Raw genomic sequence first — 23,183 nt, forward strand, 5'->3', positions numbered from 1 at the left:
GCAACACCACACATTTTATTATCACAGAAAAGAATCTTGTGCGATGCGATATCAAGCGTGACGTGCGCGTGTATATGTGCAATTCCTTCTAGTCAGATACTTCTTTTTACGGTAGGATTTTACGTGGAGGGAGGGAAGTTCGCTAAAAAGCGCAGAAAAGGAAAATGTGGTACCGTTAAGGGCGACAGAGACACTCTCTGTCGCCCTTAACGCACACACTGTGCGAAGTGTAGGAGGACGTTACAGGTGAGTGTCGTGGCTTACCGATCTTAGCCGGGCAATCGGATTCGCATGCTTCTCTAGATTCAAAGTTATTTCTATTGCCACCACAGCCTGTGTAATAGAACGGCATGCAGCGGTTCTCCGACTGATCGAAGTACCAGCGAGATTGCTTCTCCGTGCATGTACCCTCCGCCCGTGGCAACGTGCAAGTATCTGTTAATCGCATTGATTATTATAACATGCGGAGTTAGACAGAGCTCGATTCAACGGTGTGTCTCGGCCACTTCGATATTAACTGTCGCTGATTGTCGGGACTTCGCTTCGCGCCGGTGAACTCGATCAGGGTGATTAGTATTCCTCGGGAGAACCTGCGTTCAGCTCTTATACCCCGCCACCGTGTGTGTGTGTGTGTGTGTTAGTGTTACGTTGTGAGTTGCGATATAAAACCAAGTCCCTGACAGTCACGTCGGGTTTACTGTCGACAAGCGTCGACGACCGGCAAAAGTATTATCCTGCGATTTCTTCGATTCGATTTAAACTCAAATTCGGCAGGAGGTCCTTTATCTCCCGTCAAACACGCTACGTGAAGAAGTCGAAGTAAAACATTCGCGCTGTGTGTGAGTGCTAGCTCGAGAGCTCCTGACACGAGTGCGACGGTGAATCTTGCAAGTAAAAGCGTGCCGGGAAATAACCGGGTTAATTCACAACATCAGCCTTATGATTTTCCATTCGATGACGCGCTTAAAAAAGAAACATAACGCTTTGTGGGAAACGATGACAACGATCGTCCGTCACTCGACGAATCTCCAACAGCTCCACTGCGAATCCGAGGGTGTCATTTTTACACGTGCATAACCGTGCGATTGGTTGAAGCTTTCTTTATAACGTTCATTGTTACCTCTAACTCTACCTCTGGTTTAACGTGCACTTAACACATACACGAACGACACGGCGACTTGAGCCGCCGACTGGAAGAAAGCGCGGAAGGAAAGCTTCGGTCGATTTCGCGCGTGAAATTACCGCGCCTCGGATTCGCAGTGTCGCGACTCGCGTGTGTCTCACATTGTGCACTTGGCGTCGTGCGTGCGTGCGTTTCCCTCCGTCACCATTGCCAGCGAAGAGAAGATGTGCGTGTAACAACGCAGAGGAAAGTACTGGCTCGAGAGCCGAGAGAGAGAGAGAGAGAGAGAGCTGTGCTCGACGTCGAGATCACGTCGAGATTGCGGAGCGCGCGTGATGTTGTTAATCCGACCGAAGCGATCAAAAGCTCTGCTCTTAGGGGTTTTCTGTACCTTGCGAGGGGCAACGCTGCTGGCAGGCAGCGAAGGTACGGAATCTATTGAGATTGCCCTTGCAACCGCCGTAAACAAATTGCTTACAAATGCCGCGCTCGGTATCGTAATACCAGCGCAACGCCGAGCCCGGACACGGCCCGGGGTCTCTCTTCATGGCGCACACGCTCGGTAGTTTGACTGCAAAAGTTCGTTCATCACTCGGTGCGGTCCAGCCGAACCACGTGCAAGCGAAGTGTTTAGAACTAATAACGCTGGCAGGGAGGGGGGGGGGAGTTTCTAATTGCTCGGGACACGCTCGGCTCACCGATCGCTTGCCGTGTGTGAAAATATGCGCGCGCCGGGTTTGTCTCGCTTAGCCGAGAATCGATGGCAAATGTTGTTGCACCGCAAATTTCGGTTCCTTCAACTTCGCGCGCGGCTAATCAGCTCAGTTACCGAGCGGAATTAATCGTGTGGGATATTATCCGAGATACGGCGATTAATTGGCTACTCTGCAACAACGGACGCGTTAGTACGCGCCTCGCGTTATTATTATCAGGCTCGGGTCGTATTGATTATGCCCGATATCGGTCTTCGGTAAAGTTAGTCGTTGCCGCTAAGAGTGTGAGACCGCCAGTTGGAACGATCTGCGTGATCATAAATACTGTTATCATCAGGTTTGATCAATCCCCAGACTCGGCGTAGTCAACCTGCAGTGACTACTCGCGCCGTGCAAGTAAGTCGGTAAGATAATATGCGAAAATAAAATACAGGAGATCTCTGAACGGTAATATGTATAAAATAGAAAGGAACGTACCTCTCCTTCGGCCTGGCTGCAGGCACTGCTGATGGCAAGCAATTTCCGTGGGGAAGTTGTTGCCGTTGGCTTTGCAGCCGCCGTAAACGAACTGCTCGCAATTCTGCGATTCTGCGTTGAAGTACCATCTCGTGAAATTGCCGGCGCAGGGACCGATTTCCTTCAGCTGCTCGCATGGATCTGCGGGAAGTTGGAACGATTACTTTCGAACGATTTAGCTTTTCGACACGTCACTGATCGACCGCAGATCGATGTTCTTCAGATATTTAAGAGTCAGCTATGAATTCGGAGACGCTGCGAATCTCGGGCATCTTCTTGCGCGCATGAATATTAATCGTTACCAGCGCCATCGAGAGCAATTCCTTACCGACGCCATCAGGCGTGACGCAGAGTTCCTCGCACTCCTCCTTGGTCTTGAACTTATTGGCATTACCGAGGCAACCGCCGTAAACGAATTGACCGCACTGTTTCCTATCGGCGTCGTAGTACCATGTCGGTTGGTACCCTTTGCAAGGGCCGGCGATCTTCGGCAAGAAACAAGCAGCTGCAAAGCGAGAATTGAAGATTCGCTGCTTTAATGACAGGAATATGCGCGGTCCTATCATGATTTCTTTCATAAGGAGAACCTATTTTTCCCCCTACTTGCGTTTGCGACGAATGATCCTTAAGTGCAGTTACCTTTCCCCTTCGGCTGAACGCAAACCTCCTTGCACTCCTCTTGCGTTTTGAAACGGTTCTCGTTACCCTTGCAGCCTCCGTACCAGAACCTCGAGCAGCCGCCGTAGTCGGTGTCGTAGTACCACTTGACGGTGAAGTCGCGGCAGGAACCTCTGTCCTTCGCCAATCCGCACGTGGCTCCGGGCATGGAAGGCACCGTGAGGCAACCCTCAAAGTTCTCACCCTGCGCCTCCTCGACTCCGTCCGGGCAGCATCCGAACTGCGACGCGTCGCACGTACACCCGGCGAAGTTCGGACCCTTGGCCGGTGTCCTTTCATCCGAACAGCAATTGAATTCCGTATTCTCGCATCCGCAACCTGCGAGCATCGCGAGCCACAGCTGTGCATGAGTGTCGCAACGTAGCGTTCGCTTTTGCGCGATTCGTCCCCGCTCGAGTTGTGGCCTCGATTTTCGTACCTCCGATTTTTCCCCACTTTTCCTCATTCAATTCCACATTACTTCATTTCCCCGCTTTCTGCGTTCTAAATTTCCGTCCGAGTCTCATTAAATGTGTCAACTTGCTATAACGCTTCCTTACTCCCTTTTTCTAACTTTCAGAACTAAATACGTGTATTCGAGTTTCCGGATAAACGAGACTCGAGTTTCACAAAGACAAAGAAAACGAGAAGCGCGTGTTAATTAAAACCCACAGCATTCATGGCAAGCTTGAAATTTGACCACGGTCGACCGTCGAGCGATCGCGCGGTTACCTTGACCACGAGCGCCCTTGGCAATGGTGACGCCGTCGGGGCAGCATCCGAACTGATAAGTGTAGCACGGGCATCCCTCGAAATTGGGTCCGCTAGCGGGGGTGAAGCGGTTCGGGCAGCAGTCGTGAGGCGTGTACTGACAGCCGCAGCCTTCGTTACCCGGGCCGCGCGCCGCCGTCGAATTATCCGGGCAGCAGCCAAATCTCGTGTATTGGCAGCCGCAGCCGTAGAAGTTTGGTCCGCGCGCCGGCATCATGTTATCCGGACAGCACTTGTACGGGCTCGATAAGCAGCAGCCTTCATTGTTCGGCCCGTGAGCCGGCGTAACGCCGTCCTCGCAGCATCTATAAACGGTGTCCTCGCACGGCATGCGACAACCGTAATTGTCCGGCCCGAGAGCTACGGGAGAGACGAGATAATCGCGAGCGTGAGCGGCGAAGACGAGACGAGACGTAGCATGCTGAGAGGAGTCGTCCTGGTGGTCGCCGATGCAGACGCCCGATGACGCGTGCGGCGAGATTAAGTCGATAAAGGGAATTGATATTGAACGGCGACGTCACACCCGGAAGCTCCGCTCGATTACGTGTCGCGTGAAAATTGACGAAGTCTCGAAGCCTTGATAATTATTATTTTCATTATTATTATTATTATCACCATCTCGCTTCTTGTGATTTTTACACGCCGCATGTTTGAGAGAGCAAAGACATACCAACTGTGAAGCCGTTGCTGCTTCTTTTGGTTGATTGTACACGTTACGCGTTATGCGATGATAATAAAAATAAATAAATGAATACATTTTGTTGATATTGGCGATTTGTACCTGCGGAGACTCCGTCGGAGCAGCAACCGAAGTAGGACGCCGTGCAGTTTTCGGTGTTAATGACGCCGCATCCGGCAAAGTTCGTGCCGTTCGCAGTGGTGACGCCGTCAGGGCAGCAGCCGTAGGTGGTGTTCGCGCAGTCCTCGTACGGTACGAGTTGAGTGGTTGTCTCGTACATCTCGGTTAGAGATGTCACGGAAGTGACCTCTTCTTCTTCGCAACCTTAACGAAACGGATGATTCGCACGATAAGAGAGACACGATAAGCGTGTTTCATCGAAAGAACAGTAAGTTAGGTACCTTCGCCATCGAAACCAGAAGCGGCTTTAATACCATCGGGACAGCAGCCAAACTCGGTGACGTTGCAACATCCCATATTGTCTTTCCCGGTAGCTGGCGTCTCTTGGTCTGGGCAGCATCCGAACCTGGAAATTCAGCATTGAATTCAGCATATCGTTCATTTCGGAGAAGCGAAGGAAAGGTCCTACGAGAGAGAAGGAGAGAGAGAGAGAGAGAGAGAAAGAGAGAGAGAGAGAGAGAGAGAGAAAGAAAGAGAGAGAAAGAGAGAGAGAAAGAACTAAATTTATAACATGAAACTGACTCCGTCTGCTCGCACGGCTTCTTGCAGCCCTCGTAATCGTTGCCCTCCGCTGTGGTGACACCATCTGGGCAGCATCCAAAGAGCGACTCGTTGCAACGAGAGGCTGGGCAGCCCTTGTTCTTCGGGCCAGTAGCTGGCGACACGCCATCGGGGCAGCAACCGTATCGCATTTCGTCGCACGTCTGCGGCGTCGGGCAACCTTGACCGAACGGTCCTTGAGCCGCGGTGATGCCGTCGTAGCAGCAGCCGAACGGCGTCTTCTTGCAGCTCTTTCTCGGCTTGCACTGCCGCTTGCGCGTCGTCATATCCGGGAACACGGTCGTCCAGAACTCGGTGACTGAAATAACATCGGCATATCGCATATTTGCGCATCGAAGGAAAAGAGAGAAAGAACGAGAGGAGGGAGGTGGAAGAGAAACATAAACATCTCGTCATCTTCAATCGACTTACTATGAGTCTTTCCGGTCAGCTCGGTTTCTCCGCTGATCGTGGAGGACGTGACTTCGGTCTCACCAGACACAGTAGTCTCCCCGGAAGACGTGACGGACGATTCGGTCGTTTCGCCCGACTCGGTGGTTTCCGTCACTTCCGTCGAGGCTGTCACGGTGGTTTCGCCGGACTCTGTCGTCTGTCCCGATTCCGTGGTCTCGCCGGACTCTGTGGTCGCTCCAGACTCCGTAGTCGCTCCGGATTCCGTCGTTGCTCCGGATTCCGTCGTCGCTCCGGATTCCGTCGTCACTCCGGATTCCGTCGTCGCTCCCGATTCCGTCGTCTCTCCTGACTCCGTCGTCTCTCCCGATTCCGTCGTCTCTCCCGATTCCGTCGTTTCTGCCGACTCGGTGGTCTCGCTTGGCATCGTGGTTCCGCCGGACTCGGTCGTCAGCTCAGACTCTGTCGTCTCAGCTGACTCTGTGCTCATAGCGGACTCCGTTGTCGCAGCTGATGATTCCGTGCTCATTCTCGATTCGGTTGTTTCTGCCGATTCCGTGGTCTGTCCCGATTCGGTTGTCTCGCCGCTGCTGGTAGTTTCAGTCATGCCGGACGGACTCGTCCCGAATACGGTAGTTTCTTCCGTAGAACCGCTGCTTTCCGTGGAGAGATCCGTTTCTTCGAGGGCGAGAGACGTATTGCCTTCTACTTCGGCTTCGGAGTCGTTTTTATCTTCTGGTTCAGTCGTCTCCTTAGACATCTGCGTGGTCGGAGTCATTTCGGTCGTTGTTTCTGTAGAATATCGCGTGTATATCGTATTTTGCTGCCTGATGCTCCTTAATTTTACGCCGATAGCCGAATGCAAGAGGCTCGTGTAATTCGTATATTCAGTAATGATAAGCGGGAAACGTAAATTATATTTAAAAAGTTGCGTTTAAAAAAATGATGCGCGAAGAAAAAAAGTTGAATCAACGAACCAAGTAAATTTTGATCTAAGGAAACAAAGTTTCTGATTCTCACGACTAAGTTTAATAATTACATTACGCGACGTTATAGAAATCTATTCCAGCATTTTACTGCTTACGGGACGTAGTGCTAGAATCTGTGGTCTCCGCACTTCCGGTCGTTTCCGTTTCGCCTGTGAGCGTGGTTTCCGTCTCCGAAGACGACGTAGTCGGCTGAGACTCCGTGGACTCCGTGGACTCGGTCGTGTCCGTAGGCTCCGTGGACTCCGTGGACTCGGTCGTGTCCGTAGACTCCGTGGTGTCCGTGGGATCGGTGGTTGGTGTGGTTTGCGTTTCCGTCGAGTCGGTCGTTTGAGTCTCGGTGGTGTCCGTAACGTCAGTCTCGGTAGACTCCGTCGAGTCGGTCTCCGACGAAGAGATCGTGGTCTCCGTAGAACCGGTGGTGACATCGGTACCAACAGATTCGGTCGTATCGGTCGTCACGTCGCTGGAGCCGGTCGTCACGTCGCTGGAGCCGGTCGTCATGTCGCTGGAGCCGGTCGTCATGTCGCTGGAGCCGGTCGTCATGTCGCTGGAGCCGGTCGTCATGTCGCTGGAGCCGGTCGTCACGTCGCTAGACCCGGTCGTCACGTCGCTAGAGCCGGTCGTCATGTCGCTGGAGCCGGTCGTCACGTCGCTGGAACCGGTCGTCACGTCGCTGGAGCCGGTCGTCATGTCGCTGGATTCGGTCGTGGTCGGCTCCGAGCTCTCATTGACTGTCGACTCGACCTCCGCGCTACTGGTCGTTCCGCCACTTTCGGTGGTGGCGGAGGAGTCGGTCGACATTTCCGTCATTTCCGACTTGGTGCCTAAATAATTAATAACAGATGTGCGAAGTCACGTCAAATCACGCATTTTTCCGAAAATTCTCAACAAGCAAGAACATACCGCCGGATTCAGTAGTCGCGGCTTGAGTCCCTTCCATCGTGCTTCCTTCCATGTCCGTAGACGAGGTCGCGCCAGACTCTTCCTCGATGGTGGTTCCAGATCCTTCGACCGTGGTCTCGGTCTCGTCGGTGATGTCCGACGACTCGGTCACCTCCGTGCCGAACTCCGTCGTGCCAGCTTTACTGTCCGTGGCTCCGCTGGCCGGAGTATCGCTCTTCTCGACGGTGGTGAACGCGCTGCCGTCGACGAAGAAGGTGGTGTCGAACACGGTGAAGTCATCGTCGCCGCTGCCCTCGCCGCTGCCGAGCTCGGAAGGCGGTATGTCGCCCCTCGTGGAGTCGCTGAACATGGTGTCGTAGATGTCGCTTCCCGTGAACGGCGAGCTCAAGGGCGTCATTTCCGTTTGCCCGAGCAGTCTGGCTAACGTGGGCTGCTGAAACGGGGAATAAAAAGAGGAACCGAGCGCGATGGTCGGGTCGCGCCGCGCCGCGCGAGTCCCGTCGATCACAAAGCGAAATCGAGGGAGAATCGCATTACCGGATCGAGAGCGTTCTCAGCTCGATCGAGTCCGAACATGGCTCGTTGGAACAGTGGAGCGGTAAGAAACGAAGTTACAAGGTAACTCAGTCGCGTCTGATACTCGATTACGCGCGACATGATTCAGTTCCACTCACCCCCGCGGATAAGCTGATTTCGGGGACACCTTCTACCTCCTCCTCCTCCTCCTCCCCCTCTTCCTCGTCTTCGCACTCCTCCTCTTCTTCGTCCACCCCCGCGTCCACCTCCTTCATATCCGATGTCTCGCTGTCTCCCTCTTCATCGCTCGGTGTCACGCCTGAAGACACAGCGGAACGACGAGTTTACGTAAATTCACGCGGATATGTTGCGAACGAGTGATTTCGGAAACGGCGGGCGCTCGTCAATCTCTCGAATGGCGTCTCCCACTCGGAACTTCGGCACCTTTAGAAACCCGTCATCGCAGGCCCGAGCTCGAGGGGGTGACGGGAGAGAGCGCTCTTTCGACGTCGGGGTGGTCGCACGCGTGCGTTTTATGTATTCCTCGTTGACTAGCTCGGATAGCGCGACAGAAATGTAATTTCCCTCGCCACAGAGGGGAGGGTGCTGTTATATTCACGGTGGGTGGCCGCCCTTTAGAATGGCAGGTGCTAAGACATTTGCGTTTAATGCCACGAACCTCATTATTTTCGCGCCCGCTGTTCCGAGCATGTCGAGCAATATTTTACACACGCGGCCGCGATATGTTTATGGCCGAAGAGGGGGCTCGCCTTCGCGGTATAAATCACGCAGCCCGCGTTATGACGGAGCGAATGTTAATTTCCGTATTATTATCCCCGGCTCTCGTAATGAGGGCTCTCGTAAGCACCGAGAGATGACGCGATGTACAAGTAAATATGGAGCCTATTTTCCGCACGATATACCGTACGTCGAGCTCGATCTCATCTTTCGTCTTTGCCCGCATTCCAAATCAAGAGCGAGATCAACGCTCAAGTGTCTCTGTTACTTTCGGTCGAGTGTGTGCATTCAGCGATCCTGTGTTAACTATTTTCACTCGAAAGTGAAAACATTTCTGTCGAGTTTGCGCGAAATTTTCTCTAGGGGAGCGAGTCGCCGAAGAACGTTCGTGGCGATTGCGAACCGCAAGATATTCTCACCTTCCTCGCAAGGCTGATCGTTACACTTTTCAGTGGAGAACATAATGTTGCTGGCGTCGCACTGGCTCACAGGAACCGTCTTATTATCCTTCATGCAAATCACCTTGCGCATCATGTCGCCGCCGCCACATGGCTTTGAGCACTGCAACACGTTATGATTGACGACGCTGTTGATTACAGCCTCTTAATAAGCCTGACGATAACAAACGAGCTAGGCGCGAACTAGATCCCGAACTTCACAGGAAGCGCGGAAGCCGAGCGCGGAGCAACGATAATTGTGCGTAAATATTGCAAAAAAGGAGTCACGAGATCACGTAACCCCGTAAAATTCGCCGCATGATTTATCATTAACAACGACGAGAAACATCGCATTTCCGGAATACGAATTCCCGACAAAGACGAACCTTGCTCCAAGGTCCCGCGAACCACTCGCCCTTGCACGGCTCTTTGGCGGTGCAGTTCTTCGTGTCCTCGAACTTCTCCTCGGGATCGCAATTGTCGTCCGCGACCTTCTTCACGGTGTCGTCGCTGAAGGTGCCGCAGAACACCTTGCGGGTCTGAACACCGGAGCCGCACTTGGCCGAGCACTGCGAACAGAGTAATCGCGATGACCAGAGGAGATGCGAAGGAGATGGATGGATGGATGCGGAACGATGAAGAGGATATCTTGCTTTCGGGATATTTCTCACTCCGGTCATTCCGGGATAAGAATACGAAGCGGAAGCGGACGGAAGTTTGCTTGTCCCCGCTCACCTTGCTCCATTGCGAGCTGAACCACTGGAAGTCGCAGTCTTTGCTCTTCTCGCATTCCCTCTCCAGCTCGGGCTTTCTGCCCGCGTCGCACATGTCGTCCGAATAAACGGCGCCGTCTTGAGTTGCGCACTGGCTGCTTCTGGTCTCCTTGGTGAGGTCGCACGTCTCCTCGCACTGTCGGGCAGAGACAGATTCTCGAATTACGTCTGCACACGTTTCCGACCGAGCGCCCGAGCAGCGCGGTGGAGAAATAGAAATTCGACAATCTATTTTCTTTTTCTCCCTCACTCGACGGAAAGTTAGAAGGACTCACTCCGCTCCATTCCGAGGTGACCCAGTCGAGGCCGGCGCAGGGCCTGAGCTCGCAAGTCTTCTCACGTTCCGGCGCTTCCGTCTCGCACGCCTCATCTTCCAGCACTTGGATCCTGCCGTCCACTTTTCTGTAGCACGTGACCGTCCTGCTTTGTTTGCCAGGCCCGCATATATGATCGCACTAGGAGAAGCATTCATTCCTCACCGTGCGTATATCCTCCGATCCTCGGAATAACAGAGCCTTAACGAGGGCGAAGCAGTGATTTCACGCTCTTAAGGAGACACGCGCGAGCTACCACCGACACCGGTGAATCTCGCCCCGGTGGTCTCAGCCCCGCCCCTCTCCCCCCCGTCGCTCGTGAGAAATCACGTGAGAGGTGATAAACAAATCAGCGCGTAGATTAGCGTAAATGAGAAAAGCTATGGGACACGGCTTCAGATGAAGCGGAATGAAGCGAAACGTCAGTGTTTTACACCCAGCAAACACCAATAACGTTGTATCAATGTTACAACCCCCCCCTCTTCCCCCATCCCACTCCTCCACTCAACGATGCAACCGCTACGCTTGCAGGATGCGTCATAGCTTCACGCGTTGAGTCGAGTGGAAAATTGTAAGACCGACGTCGTCGTTCGACTGATGATGTTCAATGGTACTACGAGGCGACTCACCGGCTTCCAGGGCCCTTCGTGCCACTGCGGGCAGTCCACGTCTCTGTTGCATTCCTGCCTAGCGGGCCCCTTCGGGCCCACTTTCTCCAGGCACTGCGAGTCGTCCACCACGGAGGCTATCCCGCCCGAGATGACCTGCTCGCACTTGATCTCCCGACTCTGCTCGCCCCCCTCGCCGCACTGCTTGGTGCAGGGGAACCATGGACCCTCCACCCACATCGGCGGACAGGGTTCCTCGCCGCAGCTCTGCGTGTCAAGTGGCTCCAGCTGCAGATCGCACAGGCCATCGTCTACTCGCTGGCTGTCGCGCCTCCGCACGCAGGCCACCCGTCTCGATTGGTAGCCTTCGGAGATAAATGAAGCGTGCAATGGACCTCTCCTTTACGCGAGTAATACGCGTGTAATTGTCACTTGGCGAGAGGCGCTCGGGGAAAATGGGTTTCGTCGCGGACGAGCGATCCGCCTCTGTTCTGGCTGCTGCGCTTCGAACTGACGGTTAATAATTAGCAGCTGGCATTACGCGGCGTTCGCGCGTTACGCGGATGCAATTAATTTATTTCCCCAGGAGATTACGTAAACATCTCACCGTCGCTGATGCTTGATCTCCAAGACGATTCATCAGCAACAACTGTTGACGAAATGTCTGCCGCCGAGCGGTCAGAAATGACGGGTATGTAAGCTGTTCGGGAAATTACTCAGATTTCTCACAACGACGCATCTGCTGCATTTGCAAGATACGCTGAGTTCACATTTTCGCCGCGTGGATAACGCAATTTTCTAAAACCTGCCACCTGGACCTGGCTCTCCGGGTGGAGACCAGGTCCAGGTCGCGTGAATCGCCGGCGCGCGCGTCTCAGCTGTTGAAAGAGTTCTCTCGAGTTCCGTTGGCGCAGATCGAGGCGTCAAATGTTCGGCTGCGAATGAAGTCGCTCGATCGAATTATCATCATTCCACGTGCGAACATTCGCGCGCAACAGGTAAAACGTTGTTCGCGTCGTCGCGGGGAAACACGAGCGGCGCTCGAGCACCGCTGGTCTAATCGCGTTAAAGTGATAATCCCGTAATACCTCCGCCGCAACTGGCGCTGCAGCTGGAGAATTCGTCGGTTATCCAGGTGTAGCTGTCCGGGTCCGCGTGCGAGGAGAACTTGCTCGGTATGCTGTACTCGTAATCCACGCCCACGTTGCGATCTTGGTACAGCAGCTGCGGAAAGCGAAAAGCTGCGCGTTAATATCCCTCTCGGGTTCGTTTCAACGACGCGCCGGATAATCGATCAGTGCACCGACCACGACGTAGATCGGCTCGTTCGTTGGTCCCAAGGCCGTGACGATGTCGGGCGCCGCGAACCCTTGCGGGTCCCGGGTGTAGTGGAAGGTCGTGCCGGCGAAGCGCAGGCTGCGCGGGAAGTCTATCATCCAGTTGCCGTTCAGGTAGTAGTGGCCCGTGGTGTTGCGTATGGCTGCTCGAACGAGTTTCACGAGTGTATTCTCAGGGTGAGAGCGACGTCGCGGGGATCGTCGACGAGTCGGAGGGACGGTATCCCTCCGGGATTCTTCCGGAGTTTATCAGAGTAGAAGTACCAACGTCGCGTCTCTCCTTGTTATTTCGATTTCTGAACGCGGATACTTGGACTTTCGACATACACGAGTCTGCAGTCTGAAAAGTTCTCGACCTAACAATGAAAGAAAATTTCTTTTGCCGTGAAATATGTGTCATTTTTCAATATAATCTCCTGAAACTTCAATACATTTGTTCCAACGTATCTTTCCAATAATTCAATACCGTCATTAAAGTGTGACTCCGGAAGGTTCTTTTCGCTCTGGTGTATTCAAGTGGTGGATTCAAGTTTCATCGGCAGTTGTATGAAACGCCGCGTGAAATCCATTTTATTTTCCTTAAAACGATTAGAATGTGCCAAACACGCATTCGAATGCGTATCTGGTCAATTGTTAGCGAATGCGGCACCCCCGTCCTGCACAAAGCTTTTTCAACCGGTGCCGCTACTCGAATGACTCGACAGATCGAATGAAATTTTACATCAGGGTTTATATCAGGGATGCCGCTTTCCAGTACAATCACAGTTTGACAGTTTCTAATGCCTTGTATGTGTGTCAGGTCGAGAACCTTTCAGACTGCCTACGTAGATCACGGCGAGATCGCACATGTGTTAATTTTGAGAAGCTCATCGCCCGATGCAAGTCTTCCAACGTCTACGACGACGACGACGTATGAATTTGGACGTTTGCTGTCAACGACATCAAAGTTAGGCGACGCGCTATGACGCGCGGTACCATTACTCTGTAAAAGTAACGCCCGTGCTCTTTCCGTGCGCGCTTACCGAGGTAATTATTGGACGGCCGCACTTCCCTTATGGCGATGTTGGTCGCGCCCTCGGGAATCAGCAGGATATCGACGTAGCCTGAAAGACGCGCAACATCTCGCTGTTATCGCTGTTATTGGCGCTGTTAGTTGCTTGCAACAACATAATTTCGCACAGTGGCGGGAAATTGATTTATCTCCCCGTGAAAGGCTCACGCGCGCAGACCTGCTCGCATGCTGGCGACGCGATCGCGTCGCCTGGACTATTAATCGGCGAGAAGCCCACCCACTCACCCACGTGAAGGTCGTCGGTGTCGAATAAGCCTCTAACGGTATTGCAATCCGAGCCGTCGCCGCCGCATTCCCTGCACGCGTCTTCCCTGGCATCGCTGCCCAGCATCATGTCGCAGCCGACGTGCTGGTCGAGAAGGAAACATCACCGTGAAACCCCTGCCCCCGCGTCGCAACGCGTCGCGCATTCTGCACGCGGAGGAAAATGATCGAGCGGAAATCGAGCGCGAGGACGGACGAGCGTTTTCGCCGAAGCGAACAGAATTTCTGAGTAAATCCGGCTGGATATCCCGGACTTTCCGAAACGCGTCGGGCTCGTTCATCGTCACGTTCTCACTCGCCCGTTCTCAATCTTTTCCTCCTCCGGCTTCTCTCAGCCGCCGGCTTCCTCTCCCGGCATTTCGTCCTCGGCCTCGACAGAGAAGCACGCTGAGCTCTCTGCCGAGGCGACACCTTATTATCGTTCGCGCGCTCAGGTTGCGCGACACGTGTGCGACTTAATTCGCAGCAATTAACACACTACCGATTAACAACTCACCATGCACTTGCCCTTGACGCAAACGTCGTTGCTGTCGGGCCTGCAAGGCGTGCCGTCGAGCACGGTGTTCCGATGCCTGTAGAAGAACCTCTCGCCGCGCGGCATGCAGTTGAGCTCGCACTTATTCGGGCTCCCGGTGTAGGGGATCCAGCTGCGGCAGAGGTAGAGAGAGAGAGATGCGACGATGATGACGAGCGGTCAGCCGAGCGCGAGGCTCCGTCTCGACGACGCGGACACCTTGCCGATTGTTCCCCGATCGCCATTGTCGCGGGAGCCGCGGTCGCGCGGTCTGACCACGCGACTCCGTGACGCGAACAAGTGCGCGCGCGCACACTCAAATGAGAGATAATGATCGGCACTGTCTCACACGGAGGGCCGATCACAATTACGGCGCGTTTGTGCCGCGCGTATCGGAGTATCGCTCGTGCGTTCCCGTTCCCTCGCGCCGGCAACTTTCGTGGCGGGAGGGAGCGCACCATAAATATAGTGTCACCCATTAAAAGACGATTCAAGCGAGCGCGGATTACAGGGCGAAGGGACGGGATCATTAGGCGCTGCCGGGCAGCACAAAAGGATTTCGTCATCGTCCCACGCGGAGCGCCGATCGTAAATCACCGTGGCGGCGCGACGCGACGCGACGCGACGCGACGCGACGCTGTCGCTTCGGGAATTCGATCGGACGGATTTCCACTTGATACACGATAATAATCAAAGCCGTTGGTAATGACCGGGTTGCTCGGCGAGGGATTTTTGCCTCGCGAGAGTTCAAAGCCGATACCTTTCATCGGGCATAACTTTGCTCGATAACGAATCGACCGCTTCCTCGAGCACGGAAGAGATCGCTGAGAAGAACGAGAAGGAGTCAAGTTGCGTCTGATCAGTTGCGGCTCTCGGCTTCGAGACTTTCTTTCAAACTTATCGAGCAACCCGATAATTAGCCCGCGCGATACTCACTCGTAGTATACATCCTCGAAGGGCACCTTGTTGAACTCCGCGCACTGCTCCGCCCGGAAGTCCTTCGGCTCGCCGGGACAGTCCTGGAAAGAAGCACGGCCGGCGCTTTTCTAATTCCTTTTCTAATTCGCTGGTAAATTCACGGTAGCTCAGGTAGGCGAGAAACCTGAGCGCTGAGAAGATTCAGCAATCGGTGCTGCTTCTTGCACCGTGAGCAGAATTATTGACCGGTCGACTTGCCCACTAAGTCTAAATTTATCGCTTGCGTTTCTGCGCGCGCTCTCGATATAATACGATCGAAGCGCGTTCTTCGTTGCGATGTTGCGAGCGCAACAGCGCAATCACGCAGTAAAATCTCGCTGGAAGGATCGGTTAATAATAGCAACTGCTCCCGTTTCTGACGCAGCTCGCGAACGCGAAAAGTCGGATCTGCTATGACGACTTCGCGCAGCGAAGCCTTGGCTTCTACCGGAAGCCAGCGAAGTCGACGAGACACGAGGCGGACGAGTGAAAAAGGGAGCGTTTCCGTTGAAAGTCGGCGAATAATCACTGATTATCGTTCGTAAGTGCTCTCTCTCTCTCTCTCTCTCTCTCTCTCTCTCTCTCTCTCTCTTTCGCTAATTCGATCAGCGAACACTCTTGCAGATTCTTCTTTGTCTATCGTGCTCGCGGCCATCTCGAGTAATTTCCGCGCGAGACGCGCGTCAGCCGATGTGGAGCACAAAGAAGCTTCAGCAGACGAACGCGCGGCTTAAATAGCGCGAAATTCCGCGGTATCTCGCGCGTCGCGCTAAATATCGGCTCGAAATATGCGCGCGATCAGAAAACGCGCGCTTGCGAACACTCACGAGGAACAAACCGCGTCAGCTGCGGTTGGCCCTTCGCAAACTCCGCGCGGCCGCCGTCGACGGAAATAAAGCGGCGCGGCTACGATAATTACTGGCCCGCGAACTCGCCGTAGGAAGAAAAAAAAAAGGAAAAGAGGAACAAGTAAAAGAGAAAAAAATCAACGCGATGCAACGACGCGCGGCGCACCAAGAGGGAGAGAGAGCGAGAGAGAGAGAGAGAGAGAGAGAGCTGGGCGGAACCCGCCGCGTAAGCCGAGTCTCGCGCGAATTTTTTCCGCGACTTTTTTCCCCGGAGCGTTTGACTGCGCTTTCGCGCCCTCGTTTCGCCGACCTCGAACTCGAAATAAATCCCCGGCGGCGGCCGAGGTGAGCTTTCGTGCGAGGAAACGCTCGGCCAGCAACGCGAGAAAAGTGTCTCGTCACGCTGCGGAATGAGAAGGACAGAAGGGTCCGGCTCGCACTCTATTTTCCGATTGGCCCTACGTTCCCTTCATTAAGTTAACTCGGCTCATTCCTCGACACCGATCTCGGGTCGGGTGTCTTGCTATCTCTCTCTCTCTCTCTCTCTCTCTCTCTCTCTCTGTCTCTTTCTCGGCATCGACGCGGCCACGTGGAGAGACGCGGCCGAGAGTAGCCGAGCCTTTCAATTAAAGATTCATCGCGTCGGTCGCGCGCAGCGTGTAATTCTCCTCGCATCCGCGCCGTGATCCATCTTCCGCCGGCGGCTGAAATCCCACGACGGCACTACACAGCTGTCGCGCTTCGGGGCAAAAGCGCACGGCCCGGCGTGCGACCGCGCCCGCGGAATCAACGAGCGCGTGCTGCCGCGCTATTTCGTGAACGGCCCGCAAAAATGAGATGGCCCGCAGATGGACGCCGCGTAGGGCCATCCCGAGGGGCAGGTAATGTCGATAAATCGAGTGGAACCCGAGTAAAAAGGAAGAAGAGATACCCCGACGGGACCGGTACCACGCACGAGGATACGGAGCAGGATTTATGGCGGGAGATTTCTTGCGGACGGAACGAAACGCCGGCAAAAGGGTGGCGGCGGGATGAGTCACAGTGAAAGCGAGAGAGAGAGAGAGAGAGAGAGAGGGAGAGAGGAACGAGGGAAGAAGGGAGCGAGGCGACGTTCGGGAAAAAGTTTCAGGTCGGTGGGGCGACACGAAAACGACGTCGCGGATGACGAATGTTGCCAATCGTACCAGCCGTGAAATTTATAAGGGATTATTCTCGGCCGCACGCGTTGCAGCCGAGGGGCGATCGACCCCGCGGCCGGCCGCGACGCGCCTGTTTCGACCTGTTCAGGATGGATTCGAATGGATCTCGCTCGGAGGTGAGCCGGCGCGTCTCCTCGGATTACGCACACCATCACATTTCCCTAACCCTCCTCGTCGAGGCCGTCGATCGCCTCGTGTCGAGTAGATCGGGGCTAGCGATCATCAATGCAGAGGGGGAAGGAGAGCAGAGCGAAGGCGCCGGCATATACAGCGGTGATTGTGCTCGTAAGCGAGAAACAAATTGCCGCGATACGCGCGTCGAAACGTTTACCTCGCCGCGCATTTTAACGCGGAGGGATAATGGGACGGTTAATTGTCCGTCCCGGCGCACAATGGCCGTCGGGTATTCATGAGCTGGCGGGAAATCTTGGCGTCATTTGTAGCGGCTTTTAAACGCGCCGAGCTGTAATTTGCACAATATGCGCGGAGAGAGAGAGAGAGAGAGAGAGAGAGAGAGATTATGCGAGAGATTTATATATGCACTCTTATATATCATTTATAAGACACTTGTGCGTCATGAGCGAAATCTCGCTCAGCGAGACCCCGAGCTACCAATCGAGGGAAGGACGAGCCAACGAATCGGCGAAATAAAATGAATGAATCAAACACGTTCGAGTTTACACTCGAAAAAGTCGCCCGTTGTTGTTGGTCACACGAGATACCTCGCGGATATCTTATTAGGTGGATCACGTGTCGAGCCGCCACCGGCTGGAAGTGACGCGTCGTGCGCCATTATTTCGTGGGTGATCGTGCGATCAGCCCACAGAGGAGGAGGGTGATTTATCCCGGACGAGATAGCACGGGCCGAAGCCGCAAATGGACAAGGAAAAAGTACACGAGAAACAAATTATCGAAATGCCGCGCTGGCGGGCGAGTGATATTAACGTGCCATTTCCCCGCGAATTTGCCGCGGAGGGAAATCAATCGAGCGGACTCGGAGGGGACTCGGACTCCGCGTTGCGTCGTAAATTATTGCAGCACGGCTCTCGCCGAAAATGAAATGTCGACAGGAGGATCATCCGCCGCTACGGCGGGGCTGCTGCACACTGAGACGCGTATGTTTCGTCTTGTTCTCGACGGCGGATTATTGTAATCTTCCGAGGATCGCAAAAAGACTGGCGGAGGAGAATCGAATGTACAAGACATGCCCGACGAGAGAAAAATTCGTGCCTGCAAGTTCATTCGCCAAAAAGAACTCGCGAGCCGCGCCGGCGTGTTCGTCGCGTCCGCGCGTAAAATGATGCCAGACGTCGTCAAAATTCACGGCTTCGTCGCAACATTCGCGGCTCGAATTAAGCACAAAGCTCTCGCTATGCTGAAGCAACGTAGACCACCCACGTGGCGTTGCAGATAAAATCCAGTTGGCATCGTCAGTCGTCCTTAGAAAGTTACGAGTATCGCGTTTCAGGCTAAGAAAGGAGAAGAAGCTGCTCGAGAATCGAAAGCGACGACTACGGCGGCGGCGGCGGCGGCGGCGGTTCTCTAAATGCGAGCAGGGTCACCCGTAATTACGGCTAACTCTTAATTAAAGCTTGCTTTCATTAAAGAAATCCGGCCGCGCGCGCGCGCGCTTCGAGCCGGCGTCTGTAATTTTTCCACGCCCGGCGTCGCCGTCGTTCTCCTCGAGAGCTCGCTCGTCGCCGCACTTTTGCGCTCACAGGGACTCGCGATTAATTTTTTCGTACGAGACGCGTGAGCGTCGTTGCAGCCGGAAGAGAAGGGAAATGAGACCGCTAAATCGATATTCAACGCGCTCGCCTATCGCGCCGAATAGGAAACAATTTATCGTCGATGCGTCAGCGTTGAATTGCGCGAATGAAATTTTCATCAAATCCGATCGGATGCGAAAGACGCGCGCGGATTTACATGCCGCGCTGCGATATTTGGCCGGCTAATCGGCGGCGGTGGCGCGCGCGCGCGCGCGCGTGCCCAATTTATGAAGCTGCAATTTAGGGAATGAAATTATTCGGATGCGCCTCATCTCACATTTCAACGGGTCATTGCGCGAATGCCGCGAGGTGACTTTTATCGGGATAAGATGCAACTACCGTCGGTCCGGGAAACAGACTGCCGCCAGCGGCGGTCGACGCGGCGTATAGCGGTATACCTTGCCATTCGTTTCAGTTAGCACTTTGCTCTAACGAAGTTAATACTTCGCCGAGCCGATGCCGCACACATAATGGCCTTCCGTTCATAAATCTCCTGCGGGCCACCGGGGAGTCGTCGGTGCACCACGTGCTCGGGCGCGGGTTCGTCGCACGGCGATTATCTGGGTGCATCGGAATAACGCGGGGCGTGTTTTTAGAATAAGTCGCGTGTCTAAACATTTTCCACTGCGCATGAAAAGTTCCCGCGAACTCTGCCGCGTCTGTCGTTGCGTCAAGACCCAAAAAGCTCATAAGAAAGGACAACGGAAGAAATGTATATATAATTGTAAATATCAGCATTTATATAAATATGGGACAGTATAGAAACATTAAACGACACAAGTATTGGATAATTATATACGAAGAGTAAGGACCAATCGAACATCTTGAAGTTGGTCCGAATGCGTGAAGATTCTGTCCCTTGGGAATTTTCTCTTCGGACAAATTGAACGCGAAATGTTTCAAAGTTCAAGAAATATTCGTACGACTTTGATTTCTTCAAGAAGCTGTGTAATAAATCGTTGAATATATTTATCTTGAAATATGTATATTTCTTCGAGTTGTATCTTTGTATTCCGTTGGCTTGGCAAACCCTTCGGTTATGCCAAGCCGACGTCTTCGAGTGCGAACGATACTTTCAGGTCTTGTCAGCGTCAGGCACTTGCGCAACACTCTCTCAGCGCCGTGTCGTGATTGCGCAACAACAGCGCGAGACGCGTTTCATCTGCCACGCCGGATAATTCCTTCATCGGAATCATTTTCCCCCTCGTTGCTCGCGCGCGCGTGCGGTTGAATGGCTCGGCGGTTTGGATACGGCAAAAAATTCACGAGCAAACGACCAGAATCTATGCCGTGGGATTCTAATTGCGGTTAATTAATCATAATTTCTCCATAAGCCGCGAAAGCGAGGACGTAATGGAAATGTCACCGTAAATTCCCCGAGCTCTTGCGCTATCACGTTGGATTTCCGTCCTTTCTTTCGCGTTTGAGCTCCTGCGTGAAGAATTTTACTTTAGGATTAATGCGAGCGTTATCGCCAGCGTGCGCGCGCGCGCGCGCGCGAGAGAGAGAGAGAGAGAGAGAGAGAGAGAGAGAGAGAGAGAGAGAGAGCGAACACGTTTGCTCGCCCGCTTCGAAATGAAACGCTCGACAAGATGAATCGAAAAAAATTATGACGGTCGGCAAAGCATTCCTGGCAACCAAGTGATGCGGGAGGCCGGATCGATCGCCGTTATCAGGTAGACGCGAATACTCGACGGAACGACAACCGCAGTCGGGGCAAATGAAAAATTCCAAGGCACTCATCTCCAAATTTCCCGTACGCGATCGCTCGCTGAGCGATTTACATTCCCGGTGAAGTGCGAGGAGAAAGTCAAAAACTCGCGAGTCCCCTCGCTTACGTCCATCAGCTTTTCGAAACTCGCCCCGACGAGTTCCTTGGAAATTACCGTACATAGGTTTTTCGAGTTTGGCACTTGCCAACGTCACCCGTGACAACGCGGGAGCGCTAAGAGCGCAAGCCGCCTAACGATAAAGAGCGAACGTTTACTCAATGGCCCGCCATCGTCACGTCGCACAACGCGGCGCGCTCCATCGCCGAGCTTTTACCCAGCGAATTGCGAGCACTCATGTACCAGGTTGCCAAGAAGAGAACCTGTTAAAGCGGAGATATTGTGCGGGTCGGGTCGGGTTTATGGGGTCACCGGGCCAACCAGTCAGTCAGCCAGCCAGCCAGTCAGTCAGAGCCAGCAAGTGAGCGAACCACTGTGAAAATCTTTCTCGCGGTACGTCCGATCAAAATCACGGGATTCCGTTCAATTATTCTCCAACGGCAGAAGGATGCGCAAATCACGGACTCGACTGGAGCGCGCAAAAAGTCCGTGTATATTACATCCGCGGCTTTTCATCCGCACATCCGCGAGTCCGCCGCGTCTTCAACGTCTTCTCTCTCCTTTATCCCGCCTCGATCTCGTTCTCGTTATTTTATACGTCGGCTCGATAATTTACCCGGATCCGCTTATGCACGACCGACAAAGCGGAGAACATAAAGCGACGATGCAACGATGGGCGAGTAATTCGTCCCGTAATTCGTCGAAAGCGCATAAACGAGCCTCGGCGAAACGGCGAGATCTCGCGAGGCGCGCGCGAGAGTTTAGACCACGCGGCGCGCGCGATGTGTACGAGCGATACGGACGAACGAGCGTTCATTTTTGCGAAACACGTGTAAATAAATTACTTTCTTTCGGCCGTTTCCTACGGCCGTTCAATTCCTCTCGCGCCGCGGCGATTGCGCGCGTTTCTTTTGAAAGCGCCAAGCGAGAGCGACAGAGGGGGATTAAAAGTTTACCGCGGCTGTAAAGATAGTTCCTTAAAGCGAAACCACTAAATCTGCGCTCGAGGGTGCGCTCGGATGCACCGTGAAAGTTAAAAGCACGGCGGAGCGTCTCGCGCAAAAAACGCGGGACGACGGATACGCTCGTCTCGCGTTTGGCCGGACGACTTTCGGTGCGACAGATGGACCGACGACGATACGCGGTGATTTTGCGAGAGTCGTCTAAATGTCGGTGGTCGATACGGGCGGCGGCGGCGGCGGCGGCGGCGGGGCAGTCGAGAGTGCGCGGCCGGCACGCGCAGCGAAAGTGAATACACGTCGAGGAAGTTTTTATCTCTCCGCGCGAAAACTCGAGGCGAACGGAAACATGTCGAATTCCCTGAGCTCAGAGAAGCGGGCAAAATTCAATTTGCCGCGGCGCGGCGCGACGTGGCGGCCAGCTGAGCGACGTTTTGACGCGTCTAATTAACTCGCCTAATTAATCCTATCTCGCGAACCCAACGCACGGCCAAAGCCGGGGGAGTGCCGGCTGTTAAGAGACTCACGACGGTGCGTCGAACGTAGCATTCGATCGCAGCGAGTCTTTTTGCTGCAACGACAGGCAGAGCGCGTATATAATGGATTGATTAATAATTAATTAATTTTTGATTCGCGGGTTAATCGCGGCTCGTCGGTCACCGTGACCGAAAGCTCACAACGACCGACAGATTCGACCTCCTTCGACACACACTTTTGAAGACTCGCGCGCGCGCAAGCGAGGCGCCGCGCCGCCTCGCGAGACCTCGACTCATTGATTTCAGTTTGCTCGCAGACGCGAATAATTGAAGCGCGTGTCACGCGGGCGCCGCCTCTCGATAGACCGTCAGGGCGAGAGGCCGCTCGATCTATTAAAGCACATCGCATAAATCACTCCCTGTTACACGGCAATTAATCAAGCCGCAGATCGTACTCGACTCACGTAGAGCCCGCGGCATTCCCACGGCGGCGGCGGCGGCGGCGGCGGCGGCGGCGGCGTGTGTCCTTTTTGCAGGTGTCTCGGAGCCGACATTATCACGTCGCGGAGGACGACGTGATCGGCGGCCGGCCGCGTCCACAAAGCGCCGCGGTGAGAATTCATCGCTCGCGGCCGAGACAATTGATACAGCCGGCGCGTGCGCGCGTGCGCGCGCGCGCCTCGGAAGCGCTTACGGAGGCGGCTTCTTGTATTTTCATCCGTCACTCACCTGAATGTTGCACGAGAAGTACCTCCTGGCGGCGCCGGTGCACCTGTCGTGGCCGTCGTCACTGCAACAACACAGGAGCAAAGAGGAGCGTTATTTTCGCGGATGATGACGAACCCGACCCGGGGGAGGGGAGGGGAGGGGTGGGGGGAGGGACAATGCCGCTCGTACCAGCGTACTCGAGAACGTGGGACGTGCTCTCTCTCTCTCTCTCTCGTGTGCGCGGCGGCTAAACTTTCTTCCTACACCCTTTATTTATACGCTGTCTATCGATTCCCGGCTCTCAATTACGCCCTGCTGCGCTTGCCGAGGCGGAGAACTTTCTTAACTTACTTACGAACGCGTATCCTTTTTCCCTCTCTTGG

General features: G+C 54.2%; 1 protein-coding gene across 7 annotated transcripts in view; it reads right to left on the reverse strand.

Moving 5' to 3' along the window:
• The window catches only part of Ppn (proteoglycan-like sulfated glycoprotein papilin), a 128,659-nt gene that overhangs the window by 9,376 nt on the left and 96,100 nt on the right, over nucleotides 1–23,183 (reverse strand). For 4 of the 7 annotated variants that reach the window (XM_025304412.1, XM_025304414.1, XM_025304416.1 and 1 more), the window contains exons 4-27: nucleotides 22,822–22,882; nucleotides 14,992–15,074; nucleotides 14,038–14,188; nucleotides 13,503–13,626; nucleotides 13,228–13,308; nucleotides 12,176–12,348; nucleotides 11,957–12,092; nucleotides 10,890–11,233; nucleotides 10,222–10,401; nucleotides 9,909–10,082; nucleotides 9,560–9,742; nucleotides 9,156–9,297; nucleotides 8,157–8,317; nucleotides 7,483–7,915; nucleotides 6,675–7,403; nucleotides 5,612–6,382; nucleotides 5,162–5,498; nucleotides 4,861–4,985; nucleotides 4,562–4,783; nucleotides 3,742–4,140; nucleotides 2,992–3,348; nucleotides 2,681–2,857; nucleotides 2,314–2,493; nucleotides 1,515–1,694 (exon numbers count right to left, since the gene is read on the reverse strand). In XM_025304412.1, coding sequence (XP_025160197.1) covers nucleotides 1,515–1,694; nucleotides 2,314–2,493; nucleotides 2,681–2,857; nucleotides 2,992–3,348; nucleotides 3,742–4,140; nucleotides 4,562–4,783; nucleotides 4,861–4,985; nucleotides 5,162–5,498; nucleotides 5,612–6,382; nucleotides 6,675–7,403; nucleotides 7,483–7,915; nucleotides 8,157–8,317; nucleotides 9,156–9,297; nucleotides 9,560–9,742; nucleotides 9,909–10,082; nucleotides 10,222–10,401; nucleotides 10,890–11,233; nucleotides 11,957–12,092; nucleotides 12,176–12,348; nucleotides 13,228–13,308; nucleotides 13,503–13,626; nucleotides 14,038–14,188; nucleotides 14,992–15,074; nucleotides 22,822–22,882 — 5,903 coding nt within the window. Of the gene's footprint in view, nucleotides 1–264; nucleotides 436–1,514; nucleotides 1,695–2,313; nucleotides 2,494–2,680; nucleotides 2,858–2,991; nucleotides 3,349–3,741; nucleotides 4,141–4,561; nucleotides 4,784–4,860; nucleotides 4,986–5,161; nucleotides 5,499–5,611; nucleotides 6,383–6,674; nucleotides 7,404–7,482; nucleotides 7,916–8,156; nucleotides 8,318–9,155; nucleotides 9,298–9,559; nucleotides 9,743–9,908; nucleotides 10,083–10,221; nucleotides 10,402–10,889; nucleotides 11,234–11,956; nucleotides 12,093–12,175; nucleotides 12,349–13,227; nucleotides 13,309–13,502; nucleotides 13,627–14,037; nucleotides 14,189–14,991; nucleotides 15,075–22,821; nucleotides 22,883–23,183 lie in introns of all 7 variants that reach the window. The other 3 variants (XM_025304413.1, XM_011140805.3, XM_025304415.1) reach the window with 3 other exon arrangements.

This window comes from Harpegnathos saltator, unplaced genomic scaffold (assembly GCF_003227715.2).
Source record: "Harpegnathos saltator strain DR-91 unplaced genomic scaffold, Hsal_v8.6 scaffold608, whole genome shotgun sequence".
Classification (NCBI taxonomy): domain Eukaryota; kingdom Metazoa; phylum Arthropoda; class Insecta; order Hymenoptera; family Formicidae; genus Harpegnathos; species Harpegnathos saltator.